The sequence below is a fragment of the Catharus ustulatus genome, chromosome 14, assembly GCF_009819885.2.
Source record: "Catharus ustulatus isolate bCatUst1 chromosome 14, bCatUst1.pri.v2, whole genome shotgun sequence".
Classification (NCBI taxonomy): Eukaryota; Metazoa; Chordata; class Aves; order Passeriformes; family Turdidae; genus Catharus; species Catharus ustulatus.
Window position 1 is genome coordinate 4,547,561 of NC_046234.1, and position 18,359 is coordinate 4,565,919.

General features: G+C 56.5%; 2 protein-coding genes across 4 annotated transcripts in view; both read left to right on the forward strand.

The window, feature by feature from the left end:
* The first annotated feature begins 4,971 nt into the window (after positions 1-4,971).
* Positions 4,972-16,259, forward strand: GDPD2 (glycerophosphodiester phosphodiesterase domain containing 2). Of its 2 annotated transcripts, none has more exons than XM_033072744.1 (16): positions 4,972-5,213; positions 7,777-7,925; positions 8,962-9,065; positions 9,139-9,232; positions 9,456-9,515; positions 9,843-9,941; positions 10,317-10,410; positions 10,834-10,979; positions 11,409-11,491; positions 11,926-12,076; positions 12,621-12,836; positions 13,700-13,851; positions 14,200-14,347; positions 14,582-14,664; positions 15,103-15,224; positions 15,439-16,259. In XM_033072744.1, coding segments are annotated over exons 2-16 (1,668 nt in total). In that variant the 5' UTR covers positions 4,972-5,213; positions 7,777-7,811; the 3' UTR covers positions 15,441-16,259. The 2 variants fall into 2 exon arrangements, with proteins under 2 accessions (XP_032928635.1, XP_032928636.1); XM_033072745.1 differs by having other exon boundaries at positions 4,985-5,213; positions 15,103-15,131.
* Positions 16,260-16,594: 335 nt separating this feature from the next.
* Positions 16,595-18,359, forward strand: part of DLG3 (discs large MAGUK scaffold protein 3) — a 78,652-nt gene continuing 76,887 nt past the window's right edge. For both annotated transcript variants that reach the window (XM_033072458.2, XM_033072459.2), the window contains exon 1: positions 16,595-16,671. In XM_033072458.2, the coding sequence (XP_032928349.1) occupies positions 16,656-16,671 (16 nt within the window). In that variant the 5' untranslated portion in view covers positions 16,595-16,655. The remainder of the gene's footprint in view (positions 16,672-18,359) is intronic.

Sequence of the window (18,359 nt, forward strand, 5' to 3'; positions counted from 1 at the left end):
CAGGAATTAGATGTGTAGTAGGAGAAAACACTCCACAATAAAGGCTTATCCCAGTGCAAAAATAATACTATGTCTTAAAAGCTAGTAAACATTAAAAACCCTGGCTACAAATGTTTTTGTAGTAGAGCAAAGGCAGCAAGTGGCACATAAGATGTTTTATTGACAAAGTAAATCTTACACTTTTTTTTCTGGGGAAAAAACCCACAAATATTGATCAGAAAATAGACCACTGGTCAAGTGCTTTTCCATGCAGAGCAGATGAAACCGGATCTACAGAATATCAGTGTTGCCACATTCAGTGAATTATACCTACAATTTAATGTCCAGCAAAGTTAATTACCCCTATAAAGGAAATGGACTTACTAGAAAAAAGTTGTGCTATAATTAAATTAGTTGACTTCCTTTGTATAAATGATACAAAACACAAAGATATGCAGTTGTGATGCGAAATTGCATGCAAGTTATACCCTGTGAGCATGCCTTCTGCTGCATTCTAAGTTTAATACTTAAGATTTGTCTTCAGTTTGTTATTGTGTGACTTCAGTTAAGTATGCAATAAGGCAATTAGGAAATGACAAATGATAAACATCTTCAAATACTAGACTAGTTTGAGTTCCAAAAAGAAAGAGCTGCATGTGAACAAAACTAAATATTTTGGTCCTTGAAATCATGAATGAAGCATGGCATGTCTTACAAGACAGATCTCAGACATAAATATCAGAATCTGATAACTTTTTTTTTCTTTCAATGAAAGCAGGAGTTGCCTGTTTGAATTATTTTTATTTTTCTCTTTAGATATGACTTGACACTGTGCCAAAAATTATTTCTGAACTATATTTTGTAGTATAAAACTTACCAAACATTGCTGCTTATCCTGACAAGAAGCATTTGGGGAAGGAGAGGCTGGACATGACCCAGCCATGTGCACTCACAGCCCAGAAAGCCAAGTGTGTCCTGGGCTGCAGCAAAGCCCTGTGGGCAGCAGGGGAGGGAGGGGATTCTGTCCCTCTGCTCCACTCTGGTCAGACCCCACCTGCAGTGCTGCCTCCAGCTCTGGGGTCCCCAGCACAGGAAGGACATGGAGCTGTTGGAGCGAGACCAGAGGAGAACACCAAGGTGATCAGAGGGATGGGACACCTCTCCTAGGAGGAAAGGCTGAGAGAATTGGGATTGTTCAGCCTAGAGAAAAGAAGCCATCGGGGTGACCTTTTTGTGGCTTTCCAGTACCTGAAGGGAGCCCACAAGAAACATGGATAAGGACTTTCCACAAGATCCTGGAGTGACTGGACCAGAGTGAATGGCTTCAGACTGCAAGACAGCAGGCTTAGATCAGATGTCAGGAAGAATTTCTTCACTGTGAGGGTGGTGAGGCACTGGCAGGTTGCCCAGAGAAGCTGTGGCTGCTCCATCCGTGGAAGAACTTGTCAGGTTGGATGGGGCTCTGAGTAACCTGGTCTAGGAAGGTGTTCCTGCCCTGGCAGGAGGGTTGGATCTGGATGGTCTTTAAGGTCCCTTCCAACTCAGGCCATTCTATGATCTACTGTGGTCTTGTGTTTGCTGTGTCTCAATAAATCTCCATAAACCCCTGAGGGGTGTTGGATTCCTACAAAAATAGTGGGGCTAAACACTGCACTGGTGCAGTGCCCAAGCTGAGATCTGCTGTCACTGTGTGGCTTGAACTCTTAACACTCCTTAACATTTGATCCTCAGGGCTCCTATCACTCATCTCAATTACACCAGTTAATGATTAGCACTCCTGAAAATCTGCTCCATGCTGTTTTCAAGTACACAGGAAATTAAACCGTTAAGGACCACCCGTGAAAAGTTTGGGTCAAGTGTTTGTATCATACAAACTCCATTATAAGAACTGAAATATCTACAGTCATCCACAGAGGTTTTTCCTCAAGATGAGTAATACTCACAATCTGCATTCCTGATCTTCTTAACTAAGCCCACTTCTGGATTGGGGGGGGGAAGTATTCAAAGCTTGTTCACTGAACTTCTTTATAGACTTCTGGCCTTTAGGGAAAAAAAATTGAGACTAGTGCCATGATCATACCCCCTCCCCTTAGGCAGTTTATTGTCAGATTAGTTCTTCCAAACAACTTATTTTCTGAATGTGCCTGTGCAGGACAGCTTCAAAATGTAGCAAAATCTGTATTACTGCAGATTACCAGGAAGCAATGACTTTAGATTCATGATGGAGATCATTGCCTTGGTCTATCAGTTTATGTAGGTCTGCTGCTAGCTGAGGTGGAAGCACAGTCTGTACCACTGGATTTTAAAGTGTTAAGGAGGAGAAATGGTGAAACTCTTGAGTTTTTATTGTCTATTACAAGCTAAAAGAGTGTGAAATAATGTTACACAAACCTGTACTGCCTTCTCCTTTTACTCCTGGTCCTATAAGGGATTACATGAAAACATTCCCTAAGCCAGTCCATCTTTAAAAGCAGTATTTCTTGTAGACTCTGTGTGGTATAATGAAAAACAGAAGTAACTGAAACAATGGCTTGCCCTTTTTTTTCCTGAAAAAGCTAGTTTGTGATCAGTTCAGTGGACAAGCAGGAACCTAACAGGAAGCTATTAAGTCACTTACATGTTCTGAAAATACCTGCTCTACTCAGCAAGTTCAGAGTCTAAGCAGATAAGCAGATAACTTCATCTACACCAACATAACTTTCTCTGCTTACTTAGACCATTCCTCTCAGTGTTATCGCTTTGCCATAATCTAAAAGAACACTCACAGACAGCTTTGCAAGTGACAGCAGGACACAATCTATTTACATCAATGCAATACGTGATGTTGTGCGTGAGGCCATTCAACTGTGTTGACAGAAACGTTATTTTCTGTTTTTCCAACTAACTCTGGTGCCTCTGGCTTTGTGGTGGGGCAGGTAGAGCAAAGCCAGCTTGATCACACACTCTGGTCGTTAGGTTTAACTGTTTATCTGTGCCTTGGCTCCTGGAGATCAGCCTCGGTGCTGTGGTGCCCGTGTTGATGTCAGTGTGCTGGGCGTGGGGTCGCACCCCCGAGCTCAGCTCTGTCCTCTGGCTGTCAAATCTGAGCTCGGCTCTGTGCTTTGGGTGGCATCCCTGGGCTCAGCCCTGTCTTTTGGGTAGCTCAGGTCTTGTCCTTTGGGTCGCACCCATAAACTCAGTTCTGTCCATGGGCTCAGCCCTGTCCTTTGGGTCGCACACATAAACTCGGCCCGGTCCTTTTGGACAGACCGAACCTCAGGCACTCCCTCAGGAGCAGCGCGGCCCGAGGTCGCCGTCTGGTGGCCACGCACCGGCAGCGCCCGCGCTGCTCCCGCCCCGCCGTGCCAGCACCCAGCATGGCTCCCGCCGCTCGCAGCCGCCGCTGCCCGGGCTCAGCGGCGCTTCCCTGCCTCAGCACGGCTGCCTCATGGGGAGCTTCGGGAAGTGGCCCCGCCGCCGCCGGGCCCGCTCCGGCCCCTCAGCCCCGTGCCGGGCGGCAGCGCTGCGCGCCGCGCGGGCGCCCTCGCGTGGGCAGAGGCGGCGCTGCAGGCGCGGGCAGCGCGGCCGCGGTCCCGGGATGGGCTCGGCGGGCTCCGCCGGAGCACCGGGCGGGAACGGCTCGGCTCCCGTGGAAATGGGCTCTCTCCCGGCGCGGTCACTCGGCGGCCAATCCCCCGGGGAGCCGCCCGTCCCGCTGCTCTGTCTGCCCGGGTGCCTGTTCCGTAAGTTTTGCCTCACACCGCTAAATTCCACAGCTTTTGGATCTCCCGGAGCACAACTGCAATCTCCCCTCCTCCAGTATCTCCGTGATCTCTTAATTCATGCTCGATTTTCCGCTACACACTGCCTAAGATGTTTCTTAGCTTAAGTGATTCTTCACCTCACTTCAGTGCTCATTTCTTCATCTCCTTAAAACCTGCAATCCAGTCCCTGACAGTCAACCTTCTACCCCAAAACCTCAGCTCTCTGCATCCCAGGGACTTCCCTGGGGTGCACTGGGAAGGCTCGTGCCCACAGCTTTGCTCTGCCGTGCAGCAGCGTGGCTGATCTGTCAGTCGGCAGGACACGGGTGCGGGAGGTGAACCTCACTGCCAAACTGCCCACATCTGACAAAATCTGGGCTCTAGGGCCATTTGCTTGTCGGAGGGATATTCCTGGCCATTGCGCTGCTTTCAGCTTACTCCTTTGGGTGCAGAGCAATGGGTGTTCCTGCACAAACTCTCCTGCAGCACTCCAGACCCTCCACTGATAAGGTCTTAATCAGCACATTTCACGGAGCTGTTCAAGGGGTTGTGCCAAAGCTGTTAATAGTGTGGAACAGGATCAGCTGAGTGCTGAGGCTTCTGCCTAAATTGGCAGTTGCCATGTCACTGCAAAATGCCATCACCTCCCTTTAAATCAGCTTTCTCAGGTCCTTTGCAAGTGGCAGAAGATCAGAAGGGTCCCCTGAGATCACAGGCAATGACAGATCAATTCAGCGACACAGAAAAGTCTGAGTGCCCATCGTGCGTCCTCACTCGCCAGCAGCAGGGACCCGGAGCAGAGGGTGGGGGGGACACAGCTGTGCTGTGCCACAGGGAGGAAGGGCGGGGGAAGATGGAAGGCATCAGCCCATCCATCTTCAGGTGGCATCAGGCTGTCTCGAGCCTCCTTTCATCTGCTGCTTTAGCAAAGTTCAGATGCACTGGTTCGGAAGGATTTCTCTCGGCTCAAGGCAAGAAAAGCACTTTTACTTCTGTGCTTCTGCCTTCAAAGCATGCCCCGATGTGTCTGCCGGGCCAGCCGCGCTGACCTGGGCTGTGTCTGTTCAGGCTTCCTCTGCCGGGAAGGGCAAAGTCTCCTTTTGTCCGAGGGGCTCCCACAGCCCCTTGCTCAAAGGCGCGGCGATGCACGAAGCTCTGCCTCCATCTCCCGGGAGCTCTCCCTGGAGCCTCCGTCTGCCTGGACGTGGGCTGCCTGCAAACTCCTTAGCGCTGCGACGCGTGACGGCCCCGGGGCCCCTTCCCCCTCTCCCCGCGGCTCCGGCGGGGCCCGCCCTGACCCCAGCCCGGCCCCGCTCCGCTCGCAGTGTGCCCGCCTCTGCCGGCCTGTGCGGACCTGCCGCGGCCGGGCCCGGCACACCCAGCAGGGTGTGAGCGCAGGGGAGCCGAGTGCTGGCACGCATGGGCCCGGGCAGAGCCCAGCCCCGCGCTCACCTGGCCCAGCTGCCGGAGCCCGACATCCGCGCCGAGCAGGTATTTTGTCCCGGGGTGGCTGCCCCGGCCCTGGGGATGCTGCCAGAGGTGGCGGGGCGGCACGGGGAGGGGGTGATCATCCCGTCTCTGCGGGAAGCTGAAGGGGGAAGGAAGGGGGTTGCCCGTGTTGTTCCCACGCTCTGGAGAGCAGGAACGGGGAGCCCAGGACTGGCTGCCTGGGCAGACTGAGAGTGGGGGATCTGGGCCAGGCTGTGCTGTCTTGGGGTCACCCTGTGTCCCACGCTGAGCCCATGTTCTGTTCTCCGTCCTACGAGGAAAGGGAACAGCGGGGTTAGGCACCAGCTCCTGCTGACCTGCCGGGTGGCACACAGCCTGGGCTGGCTCAGCTCAGCTCCTCCAGGACAGGCGGATCCTGGTCTGCATTTGGCCACCTGGTTGTCCTGTGTGAGCAGCCCTGGGGCACACAGGTCTTTGTGAGGCTACCAACATATGTTGCCGTGTCGGTGACTGGCAGTGGGTTTGTCACCCCTGCAGATTCTCTGTGCCTCGCACACTAGGGCTGTGAGTGTGCCGTGGGGGTTGTTTGGTGGGAGCTAAAGGAGAGATCCTTCCAGCCATGATGGACCCCCAGCTCCCACTCTCCTGCTGTCCCGCTGAAGCTGGAGCAGAAGCTGAGCAGGGTCTGGTGTGTCCGTATCCCTGATCTGTCTGGGATGTGTGCCCTGTCTGGTTGTGTTGTGCCATAACCACTGATGCTACTGCTGCAGTCACACTCTGAGCTGGAGAACAGGGTGGCATTTCCCCTCCAAACCCTCCGGACAGCACCACTGGGGCAGATTGTGACCAGTCCTGTGCCACTCTCTGCCAAGCTCCAGTCTTGGCAGCAACAGTCCCTTGGAGCAGCTGAGGATGAGTTGCAGCTGGTGCCCACAGCCACTCCTCCTGTACTGTGTTCCCTGCGTGGGAGCCTGACCCCAGGAGCTGCTGACACCAGTGCTCTGCCTGTGTGAGCAGTGACAGGGGACACTGTGACTAAGTGGAGGCTGGCTGAGCCCACTGGTCCCTGGTGGAAGTGGTGAGTCTGCTTCTGGTGACAGCAGGGGTATGAGCCTGCAGCCAGAGCCCCTGGGCATCAGGAAGGGAAATGCCTGGACCTATGGCTTCCTGTACTTGTGTTCAGGCTGACTCCTTCAGTGCCATCACTGAGCAGGTCACAGCTGCTGGTCTGGTGCCTAGAAGGTGGAGGGGGCAGCAGATGTGGGGCTCTGTTTTGCTGCTTATCAATCTCTGCTGATGGCAATTCCCAGACATCCCCCAGCCTGCAGAAGCTGCCTGGCCAGGGATGGGGTCCTGCTCTCGGGGTGCTGCCTACCTGTATGTGACCCTGTGCTCTGTGTGGGTACTGGAGCAGGCTCTGCACCTCGGCCCTGGAGACCCCCATAGTGGTGGTATTTAGGAGCAGGGTGACAGGCTGGGGTGCTGCCCTCTTACAGGGGAGACCAGGCTGACCTTGGTCACAGCTAGGGCATGGCAGAGCTGCTCTGGTCTGGCTGGCTGGGCCAGGAAGGGCCTGGGCTAGCTCTGCTCCCTCTCTCCACAGCCCAAATTGGAATGGGACACAGCTCTATGAGGCACGTCATTGCCTCCAGTACTGGGGAGGATGTGGTCAGCTGGCTCTCTTGTCTGGCTCAGTGGCCACAGTGAAATGAGAGCCAGGCTTGTGATAGTGTTGCATAGTGTGCCTGGCCTGTTGGGGAGGTTGGGGTGAGGAGGAGGAGCAGCTCCACAGCAGGACAAGCAATAGTAAAGATGGGATTTCTCCAGATGGATTGAGGAAGACCTTGTTTTGGGTTCTTACAGGCAAACACCAGGAATCTGGGGATCACAGCAAAGCATCCTGGCTTTCTCCCCTTGCCAGTGCTTAGGGTACTCAGTGGTGGCCCTGCCTCCAGCCTGGGTCTCTCTGTAGAAATGGGTTCCCCCACCATAACTGCCTCTCAACCAGAACCCCCCCCACAAGCACTTGGATCAAAGCCATCCAGTGCCTGCTCAGCTGCAGCTCCTCCAGCCACACTTGGAATTCCCTGGTGTCCAGACTGAGCTAAGGGGCTGCCAGGATGGTGCTGCATCAGCAAGGACCTGGACTTAGGGGTCAGAACAGGAACTTCTCAGGCTGTTGCATGTACCCCCAGCTGCAAGCAGGAGCCCCAGGCTGTGGTGGACAGTCCTTGTAGGTGGGAAGCCTGGGTGCAGTGTTGCTGTCTGGCTAGGCTGCTTGCCCCTGGAGCCTGCACAGTGGTCCTGGCTCCCAGGCAGGTGCTGGGGAGCAGGCCCTGCTCCCTGCCAGCTCCAGACTTGCTCCAGCTTGTTGGTGAAGGGTCCCAGCACAGCCTGTTGAACAGGTTGGGCTGCATCCTGTGCTTCTTCCCCTGGCACCATGCCTTGCCTGGGGACACAGGCCAGCAGCCCCACCACTATGTCCCAGCACTCTGGGCCACCTGCCAAGGCACCTGGACACAAAGTGCTTCAGTGCTCCATCCCCACGGGGTGGGGGCAGTGTGTTGGGAGCTCTGTGCCAACACACTGTGTGTATGCCCCACAGGACACCTGACCTTTGCTCTGGGACAGTCTGCTGCCATGGCAGACCCCCCTGGTTGCTGCTCTACCTGTGCCACCTGCCTGCTCTGCCCCTACAGCTGCCAGTGGATCACTGCCAAGAAGGAGAAGAGGAAGGGCCTGAGAACCACTAAGGTGATACTTGAGTCGTGCTGAGTTGGGGCTTGCCAGCTCCTTTGTGGGAGTCTCAGAGTGGTGGCTGGGGTGGGGAAGGGCTCTGGCAGGGATGCTCAGCCGAGACACAGAGCTGCTGACCTCTTGCTGCTGCTCCTGTTTCCCAGGGCTGAGCCCCAGGAAAGCTGGGGAGCTACCTGGCACCCTCACTGTCCAGGAACTGCCCGAGCCTGGAGCGGTGAGAGGGTGAGCTGTGCTCCTGCTGGGTGACAAGAAGGGTAGAGCAGCATTAGTGTGCATCTGCAGTGGGGCTTGCACGTGCCTGGAGCAGAGCAGAGCCCTGGGGCTGAGCTGGCAGCAGGTCCCGGGGCACCTGGCCAGGCACGTGGGAGACACAGTTCCAGGGCTGGGTGTGGCCCCACAGGAGGGTGTCCCCAGCAATTTGTAACCTGGGAGCGGTGAGGCCCTGGGATTCTCTGAGGTCTCCGACTCCCATGGGAGTGGCTCTGCTGCTGCTTGTCCTGTCTTGCCTGGAATGTACAAATAAGTCTGGGTTGCTAGGTGTCCCTCTGGCACCTGTGGCACCTCTCACCTCCCCCACACACGTGGGGCTAGTGGCTGTGGACCATGTAGCTGGACCCAGACTACAAGAGTAGTTCTGAGGCCCTGCACCCCTCTCTGCCCACCCTATGGATCATCCAGCTAGAAGGGAATGGGAGCTGGCTCCCTGCCCCTTCTTCTGTCCGAAGTCCCTGCCTGTTCCCATGGAGTGCTGCATGGGAAAGGAGGCAGTCTTGCCACAGGGGCTGTCCTCCCCAGCCTGGCATAGGCAGCTTTTTAGTTTGTTGTAGGACATGCTGATCCATCTTTGTGTAGCATGGGTCCAGCCAAAAGAGGCAGCCAGGGTAGCTCTGGTCCCTCTCCATGGGGCAGCTCAGTGCCTGGACCCCTGGGCTCCCCATTGCTGCTGGCTGGGTGATACCCAGGGGTCTCAGAAGCCTGGCTGGGGGCTAGGTGCCCTGAGGGAATGTGTATAACTCTCATCTCTGGCTTTCAGTATGACTGCAGCTGGTTCCTTTTCCTCTTCTGCGTCTTCCTCTTCACGCTGGTCTGGCTCTACTTCGCTATCATCATCCTCAATGATTTCCACAACTTCAATGAGTGAGTAGAATCCCACATCCTGTCTTGTTCCCCACGTCACCCCTGCCCCTCTGACCCTCCCCTTTGCTGGCAGATTCATCTTCAGGGAGATGAAGCTGTGGCTAGACTGGTCTCTGGTGCTGCTCATAGCTACAGCTGTGCTGATCAGCTACTCGTCTGTGCTGCTGGTGAGCTCCCCTGATCCCACTGGGCTTGGGGGGATGGATCTGTGCTGAGCACAGGCTGCCCTGAGCTGGGAGGAACCTGCAGCATCTGGAGCAGGGTCAGCCTGAGCACAGCCAGAGCTCCTGCCTGTGCCAGGGGGCCTGAGCTTCTGTGGCTGAGTCCCATGCCCTGTGAGGGGTGAGGTGTGGGGTACAGCCCAGCTCTGACATCTCCTTGCCCTTGCAGGTCCTTGCTTTGTGCTTGCAGCTCTGTGGCCAGCCCTTGAAGCTACACTGGGTGCACAAGGTGAGAGACTGGGAATGCAGGGACATGGTGCCTGCCCTGGCTGCCCTTGTACCCTCAGAGGCTGGGACCAGCCTACTGGGGCTGTGTATGGCTGCTGTGACCCCACTAAGTGGCTGTGTGTGCCTGCTGAGCTGGGCTGCAGCTGTCAGTTCCTGAGCCACATGTCTGTGGGGTGGGAATATTCCCAGTGCTCAAAGCATGGAGCACAGAGCTCAGGGAAAGTGGGTATCAGGGCTTGCAGGGGTTCATAAGGAAGGGATGAGGAGGACTCTGCCTGGCCTGCAAGATGCTATGTGCTCCCCTAACTGCCCTGTGCATGCCCCACAGGTCCTGCTGATCCTAACTGCCCTGGTGGTGGCTGCAGCGTTCACAGGGCTGGGAATAAAGTGGGCAGAGGAGTGGAAAAGTGCACGTATCTCCCTGCAGGTGAGTCAGTCCAATAGCAGGGACTTCCCAGCTGTGCCCAGTGCCCAGCCTGTGGGGTTGAGCTGAAAGGTGCTGACTGAAGCCCCCATGACAGCTCTGTGTGCTGGGGGTTATTTCCCTGCCCTTGACTTCTGCTGTCTGGCAAGGCAAGGTCTCCTTCTGCCTCTACAGTCCTGCCTAGAGCAGACTGATGAATGGTGGCTGGACCAGAGCAGAGTCTTTTCTGTCCCCCAGCAGCCTGTCCCTCCCTCCCTGGCACTGTGGATCTTCCAGCAGTACTGGCTGCAGGAGCAGATCCCTAGCCTTGGAGCACGTGTATTTTGGGGACAGGGACTCGTGCTGGCTGACACCCCTTTTTATTTTTTGCTTCCCCAGGCAACAGGTCCCTTCCTGCACATTGGAGCTGTGGGGGGAATGACACTCCTTGCCTGGCCCCTGGCCAGCTTCATCTACCACACCCGCAGTAAAGGTAATCCCCCTCCAAGGTCTCCCCTGGTCAGCTTGGCTGGTACCCTGCTTCCTGCCACCCAGCTGAGCAGCACTGTTGGCAGAGTGGTGCTCAGGGAGCAGGAGTGCAGTGGGAACATGTCCCCAGCGTGGCAGTAATGCCTGCTCTTGGTTGCTTCTCATGATCAACCCTTGTTGCAGCTTCAACCCTCCCTGCTTTGCAGCTGAAAGAGGGCTACAGGTGGCAGAATGCTGCAGAAGTGCTGAGTTGGGCAAGGGCTGTGCCAAGAATAAATCTGCAGTGTTCCCAAGGCTGGGGATGCAATGTGTGACCTAGGACAATCACAGGTTAATGCCAGATGAAGCAGCCTTGGCCTATTCCTGGTGATCTGCAAAATACTTCCTCTGTACCTCATTCCCCTCTAACTTCTGTCTGTGCCTGCAGGTCTGAGGGTGTCTCTGCTGCTTGTGTACTGTGCAGCAATGATTGCACTATACCTGGCTCCCTTGGGAATCACCTCCCCTTGCATCATGGAGGAGAAACAGCTGCCCCCCAAGCCAGCCTTAGTTGGCCATCGAGGAGCACCCATGGTGAGTGACCAGCACCCTGGCAGTGGTCAGTGTGGATGGGGCAGGCTGCTGGGGAAGGAAAAGCCTGGCTGTGGGGCACAGGCCTGGACAAGCTCTGGCCAGCCCAGAACAGTGGTATGTATCCCCACAGCAGCCAGGGCAGCACAGGCTGAGGAGGGGGTTGCAGCAGCTGCAGGACAGAGCTGCTTCCTGAGCACTACTGGACCAGGAGTATGCAACTGTCAGCAGAAAGCCTGGCTATAAAGTGTGGGCTGGGGAGCAGGGATGAGGCAGTCCTTTTCCATCCCCCACTATGCCCAGGTCACCCCAGTCTCATTGTGGTTGCCCTAGAGCCCAGCTAAGCTGCTGGATGCATCCAGGCAGGATGAGTGCCTGCCTCCTGCCCCACGCTGCCCATGGTCTCTGCACTAACACCATTCCTTTTTCCAGCTGGCCCCCGAGAACACCCTCATGTCACTGCGCAAGGCAGTGGACTGTGATGTGCAAGTCTTTGAGACAGACGTCATGGTGAGGTAAAGGGGCTCAGAGGGAGGAAGGGGTCTGATGTTCCCTCCCACAGGGGGCATTCTGGAAGACACCTGGAGGGCTGATAGAGGCTGCATTTGGAGGCAGCCCTGTTCAAAGGGCTCTGCCACTCCCACCTTCCCAGTATGGGACTAGCTCTAGCTTGGTGTCCCGGTGATTTGGGAGAGGTACTGGGTTTCTGTCCTCCCCATGCAGATTGCCTTCCAGGGAGGGAGGCTCCATCAGGGGAGGGGTACTACTTGGAAAACAGACCCTGGCTGTAGTTCATCTCATGTAATCCTGTTATTGGGACAGCTGTTTCAGAGAACAAGGAACTACTTGGTTGCTGCCTTGGTCTCTAGGTGCACATTTTTGTGTAAAGGGCAGGGATAGGAAGCTAACAGCTTACAACATATGGCTTTCCTCTGTGCTCCTTTGCCAGTGCTGATGGGGTCCCATTCCTCATGCATGACGAGGAACTCACCAGGACGACCAACGTGCAGGCTGTGTTCCCTGAGAGGGCTGCCCTGAACAGCACTGCCTTCAACTGGACAGACCTCCAGCAGCTGGACGCTGGCAGCTGGTTTTTGGAGGTCAGGAATGTCCTTAGGGTGGCTGGTGAGGAATGGGTGCATTTTGGGGTGAAGCATTAGCCCTGCCCTGGGGCTCCAGAGCCTTCCCTCTTGAGCACTGGTCCTAGCAGACACCTGGACAGGGTGCAGAAGCCTGCACAAATCCCTTGGGTGCGGTTATGCCCCAAGCTGGGGTTTGTTCTAATTCCTCAGCTGAGTCATGGAGGCTGCTTTGAGAGGGGATGTTTTGTGTTTGCTCTGAGCTGCACAGCCTGCCTGGGCCTGAAGGCAGCTGTGGCCAGGCTCTTCCCAAAAGGTGACTAACTACTGCTGAGCAGCTTTGAATGCTCACAGGTATAGGGGTTGCTTGAATTCTGTTGTTAGTGGGGAGAAGGATAGAGGTGCCCATGGATATGCATGAGGAGGTTCCCTGTGCCTGTCTGCACAGGAGAGCACATGGAGAGGCCAGTGTAGGAAACTGAGAGTCAGAGACAGGCACCAGTTTGGGATGTGGAAGCCTACAGGTGGTCTGCCTGTAATGACAGGCCCTCTCTCACCCTTGCAGCGAAGGCCATTTCCCACTGTGCAGAGCCTTTCTCCTGCTGATCGCCAGGAGGCAGCTAAACAGAAGATCCCATCCCTGGGACAGGCTCTAGAGGCAGCCAAGCAGAGCAACCTCTCCATTATGTTTGATCTTCGGCCTGAGAACCACAGTGACTACCAGAACTTTGTCAACGTCACCCTGGAAGTGATTTTACAGTCAGGCATCCCGCTGCAACAGGTGAGCTGGTCACCACACCCCACCCCTGCCAGGCCCTGCTGTCACACCCCTGCCAGCCACACTGACCATCCCTGACACCTATACACCACGTCCCCATACGTGATCTCTGCTGGGCAGCCTTCTCCAGCTGTGGGGTTCTCTAGCTGGCAGAAGTTGCCAATAATTAGGGTTTAATGCCTACAGCTTCAGACTATCCCTCCAAATACTTCAGACCCCCCCCAAATACTTTGGTTTCCCAGCACTGGCCACCCTGGTGTGTAAACAGTGACTCACTCTAGGAAGGAGACCAACACTGCCAGCATGAGCAGGAACACAATGCTGAGGTTTCTACCTCCCCACACTCCACCACACCTCTGCCTGCAGCTCTTGGGCTCCTGCTGCACCTTCCTGTGCTCCCTTTATGCTTCATCCAACCCCTGCAGCACAGGATATGTGCTGCCCTCAGGGGACAAATCAGCACTCGAATCACCTTTCTTGGCCTTTTGGGAATGCAGAGCAGGAGGGGGCATAGAAAAAGACTTCTGATATAGTGCTGATCCAAGGTGCATTCTTGCTGCAGAGTTGGGGATAAATGGATTCACTTCTTGAGCCATTCAAGGACCCAAAAGGGACTTAACTGTTGCAGTTTCCTACGCTGGAACTGCTTTCTCCCTTCAGTCCACAGTATTTATTTCTTGGCTGGGGCAAGCTCTCAGGAGACTGTCCTGGCTGAGATCCTCATGGAGGAGCTGAAAGTGGAGATGGGGGGCAGGAAGCAGCTGTCTAAGCTAGCCATGTGGGCCTGGACCTGAGAGGGAATATTGGAAGAGAGCAAACTCTCTGGAGCACCTCTTCTCTGCACGTGCTCTCTGGCTCTTGCCTAGGTCCTTTGGCTTCCAGATGGGTTCAGGGAGGATGTCAAACAGCAGGCCCCAGGTGTCCAGCATGTCTATGGCCGGAAAAGACTTGAGAATGAGAAGGAGCCAATACTGCATGTCAATCTGCCCTACCAGGACATGAGCTCTGAGGAGATCAGGTGAGAACGCTTTGTCCAAGTACCTGGGAGCTGTGGGGGTCTGGGGACTGTCCCAGGGGCCAGCAGAGGTGAGGGTGCTGAGTACTGGTGTGCTGCTGGGAATAGCTGGGTGTGTGGCTTATGAACAAGTACTCCTGTCAGGCAGGGCTGGTGCAGAGGATGGGGCTGGCTGCAGTCCTCTGCCCTGCCAGCAAATCTGTCCTCGGTCTGGAAATCCAGACAGTCACTCCATGTGGCTGCAAATGCTGGATCATATCCCAAATGTACAGATGTGCACACCCAAATGGCTGTGCAGAGTGTGATGACACCCTGCTGTCTGCTACTCTGACCACAGCTGTCCCCACGCAGGCAGTACCGCCAGGACAACATCTCTGTCAACTTGTATGTGGTGAACCAGCCCTGGCTCTTCTCTGTGCTGTGGTGCTCAGGGGTGAGCTCTGTCACCACCAACGCCTGCCAGGTGCTGAAGGAGATGAAACACCCCATCTGGCTGCTTGTAAGTGACCCCTCCATCCTTCACCCTGCCCCACAGCCCTGTGTCCCAGGCACTTGTGGGTCCCTTTCTGCAGCAGCCCTGTGCAGCTGCCTGGAGGCTGACTTCTCTCACTGCTGTACTGGCAGTACACATACATGTGACCCTGTAGAAGGGACTGGTGACACAGCAGGCAGGGCTGTGCTACAGCACATCAGCCCTAGCTGGTGTTCAATGGCTTGTCTCATTGCCTTGCAGCCCAGCAGCACATACTTCATGATCTGGATCGTTGTAGACTGCTTTTCCTTCCTTATCATCATCTGGGCCTTTGTCTTGATGAAGTAGGTTTGATCCCTTTCCCCCTCCCAAGGCAGGTCTGTTGAGGGGGGTTGTGGTGTGCCCTGGGTGGCTGGTGCAGACTCAAACCTGCTGCCACCCCTCTCTGGACTCAGATCCTGGGGGATTCTCTCCTGTCTGGCTAAGTAACACCAAAGTGTGTGGAGGTGACATTTATCTCCAAGCTGCAGCTAAAAGTCTGCCCTGACCCTGCCTCAAGGTGCTGGATGCCTTAGTTCACACTTCCTAACCCACTCAGCGCCCCAGGGCTTTGTGGGGTGAGGCTGGGGGATCCTGGTCCTGCTCCTTTTTACCAGTGCTGCAGGCACTGAGAGCAGTTCCCTCTGGGACTGCGGGGCCCCACAGCCTCCAGCTGGCAGCTCAGGGGAGGGCATGGTGAGACCAGACTTGCATGCTAACATCGATCCTATTCCATCTCCTAGGAAATGCTCCCACAGAAGACAGCCAGCGGGTGAGTGCGCATGGAACGGGAGCTTCTCTCCCTTGGAGCCAGGCTCTGCCTGTGGGACTCTCCCTGAGAGGCAGGAACCTTTCTCCAGCAAATGTAATGAGTGGTTTTGGGATGGCTGGGGGAGGGAAGGGAATCCCAGCCCAGGGAGTTCCTCCTGTCCTGCCTTTATTAAGCAGCCCTGTGGGACAGCACTAGGGGAATCCCACATTCCCCAAATATCCTCAAACCTGCTTTTCAGGCTACTCTGCCTGTTGCTGCGCTGCGGGATGGTGGCTACCCACAATGACTGCTTTTTCTCTCTCCTCAGAGTCTGAGACGGATGTGCTGCTCACGAAGATCAACAGCTTGATGCAAGAGTGACGCCTGCGTCAGCTGTGGGGATGGGCAGCCAGAGCCGTGCACAGCTCAAGCGGGGAGTGCTCCTCAGGCCAGCTCCGAGGCTCCTTTCCTTCGAGCCTCCCTTCTACCGTGGCCTTCCTGGCTCCTTTCATGGTGCACAGCTGCCCTCAGCTGAAAAGACTTGGAACTGGGTTCTCATTTCCCACTGGCAGCGAGGAACTAAAGCTTTGCAGGGGTGGCCTAGGGGCAGAATATTTATCCAGCAGTGCTGGAGCTGAGACCTCTCCCTTGGGGTTTGGACAGGAGCGGGGATTTGGGTCGCTGTTTGGTGCAGGGGAAGGGCTGTCTCTGCCCGTTGTCGGCAGCTCTGCAGCCAGGGATGGGACACTTTGTTTAAGGGCTGCTCTCCTGGGGGCCGTGCTGTCCCATGGCGTGAGGAATAGGAAGGGGGATTGGAGGGAAGCCGAGCTCTTCGCCCTCCCATGCTGGACGGAAATACTGTCCCTACTGCTGCTGGCTTTGTGTTCACGAGACAGGGTCCGGCACTCCATGCAGCAGTTAATGCCTGTTGCTCGGGGAAGAAGAGGAGCAGGGCTGGGAGTGGTGGGGTGGCAGGGGCTGGCAGGACCGCGCTCACGCTCCTGCTGCTGCCCCAGGGCAGCAGAGGCAGCGGTGGGACTCGGCATCGGTCACGTTTCAGCAGGGCCTTGAACAGGGAGAGGGGTATCGTGTCCGTTTGACTTGTTGCTGTCTTATTTATGTCAATAAAGCAGAGGAGCGGCAGACTGAGCCCGCAGGGGTGCGGCGGGCACGTCCGCGTCCTCCCTTCCGCAGCTTTCCCTGCCGGCGGCGCTGCCGGCCCGGAGAAGGAGCCGGCGCAGCCCGGACGGTACCGGCCCGGGGCGGGCTCGCTCCGCGGCGCCTCCGTGCCACCTACCGACGGCGCGGGGAACCGGGCCCTCCGCAGCGGGCAGGGAGCGCAGGCCGAGCCGGGCGCAGGCCGAGCCTCGGCGGGCTCGGAGCGGCGGGCACGGCGGTGGTGGCGGGGCGCTCCCGGAGGCGGTGCCGGCGGCCGAGGGGCGGCTCCCGGCCGGTTCGGGCGGGGCGGGGCGGGGTGGGGCGGGCGGCGGCTCGGCCGCTCGCGGGCTGGCACGGAGCGGAGCGGCCGTCGGCCACGGCGGAGCGATGATCCGCCGGGAAGGTAAGGAGCGCACCGCCCTGCCCTGCCCACCGCGCCGGGGCACCGCGGCCCCGCGCTCAACAAGTGTCTGCCCCGCCGGCACCGGCGCTGGGGCCGCGCCCGGTGCTCCGCGCTCCTCCGGCAGCTCCCGCCTTCGCTCCCCACCGCTGGTGGCCGTGCGACCCCGGGGTTAAGACCCGAGGACAGGGCGCCCTCGCTCCACGCCCTCCTCGGGCTGTGGACACGTTGTGCTGCCGTGGCTCAGAGTGGCTGGCCGTGGGATGCTCTGCTCGCAGCTCCCCTGCGTGCTGCGGGGAGGAGAGCGGCCATGGGGGTTTGGGCTATGCGAGAAGGGATTTCCTGTCAGTGAGACTTGCATGCACCTTGAGGCACGTGGAGATGGGCCTTGCACTCCATGTGCATTTCTTGGGAGCTGTAGGAAGGGTCCTGCTGTCTCCCTGCCACTCCGGGTGCACAGCATTTCCCCAGATCGGGAGGCAGCAATGCCCTGCTCCAGCTGGCTGTCACAGGTACGAGCGGCCAGCAGCGCAGGGGTCAGCGCGGTGCGTGCTGCTCTTGCTGCGCAGCCTGGGCTGCGGTGGGAAGTTTACACCAGGTTTGCAGTCTTTGTGTCCAGTGGAGCCCTAGCTCCTTCTGCTTCTTTAGTTCTACTGCTAAGGTCAGGAATGACCAGGCAATGACATCTCAGCCCTGCTTATGATATGCTGGGTAGTGTCTGAAGCCACTGTTTTATCTTGCAGAAAAGGAAGCTCTTAGTAATAGCACAGGGCTAGGAGTGCTATAAAGCTCCAGGAAGTCCCTGCATTATCTGAAGCAAGTGTGAAGCCCAGCTCCAAGTCTGAGCTGTTCACGCTTCCCCAGACTCCTTTCCGTGTTCTGCTCCCACGATGAGTCAGTGTGGGCTGGTGACACAGGCAGGAGGACCCTCTTTCCCTTTCAGCCGACGAGAAGCTGGGAGGCTGGGGAGCTGGGGCACCAGGTGGCACGTACCCGAGCAGACACAGACGCCCTTGTTTGATGACCTGAATTCTCAAGAGCCCTGTGATGAGCAGGGTCATCCTTTCTGCATGAGTTCCTGGCTTAAAAGATGAGTCTCCAGCAGTGGCGGGACAGCTTCCCTGCCTTCTCACACAGACGCTCTTTGTCTGCAGTCTGCCTGGGTGACAAAGGGAAATACCCACTGATGGGGCAGGGATGGTCTCAAGGTCCACAGGAGCTCACCACCTGCCTGAGATATGGGTCACATCTGAGGTTGGGGCTGCACTGGTAGCTCTGGCTGGCTGCCCAGAGAAGTGTGGAGGTGTCCAGGCAGAGAGATCACAGCTCCGCTATTTTAGGTCCAGGGATTTCTCTAGCTGTGTCCAGCCCAGTCATTAACCAAAATGTTGTTCCATGGCAGCCTCCAGCTCCCCTCCTCACCAGCATCTCTGCTGGCCCTCATGTTCACTTCCCACTTGTCTCCTGCTGACCCACGGCTGCTTGCTGCTTTGAGCAATTCTTATGCTTCACCCTGTAGAAACTCAAGTTTTGTCACTCCTGTAGCTGAGCTGTTTGCAGTACGTGAATGGGCCTACGCTCAGCTTTGCTGCAGCCATCTGGCCCTATGTGGGAGGCTGCAGTTCCTGCAGTAGTATTCATAGCCCTGTGCAACCAGAACGTGTCCAGCTCCTGAACAGTTTCTGTGCCTG

Coding starts and splice junctions, on each gene's coding strand:
- GDPD2 (XM_033072744.1), top strand. CDS start 7,812: ATGGCAGACCCCCCTGGTTGCTGCTCTACCTGTGCCACCTGCCTGCTC. Junction 9,233..9,455: donor GCTACTCGTCTGTGCTGCTG/GTGAGCTCCCCT, acceptor TTGCCCTTGCAG/GTCCTTGCTTTGTGCTTGCA. Junction 9,942..10,316: donor GTGCACGTATCTCCCTGCAG/GTGAGTCAGTCC, acceptor TTGCTTCCCCAG/GCAACAGGTCCCTTCCTGCA.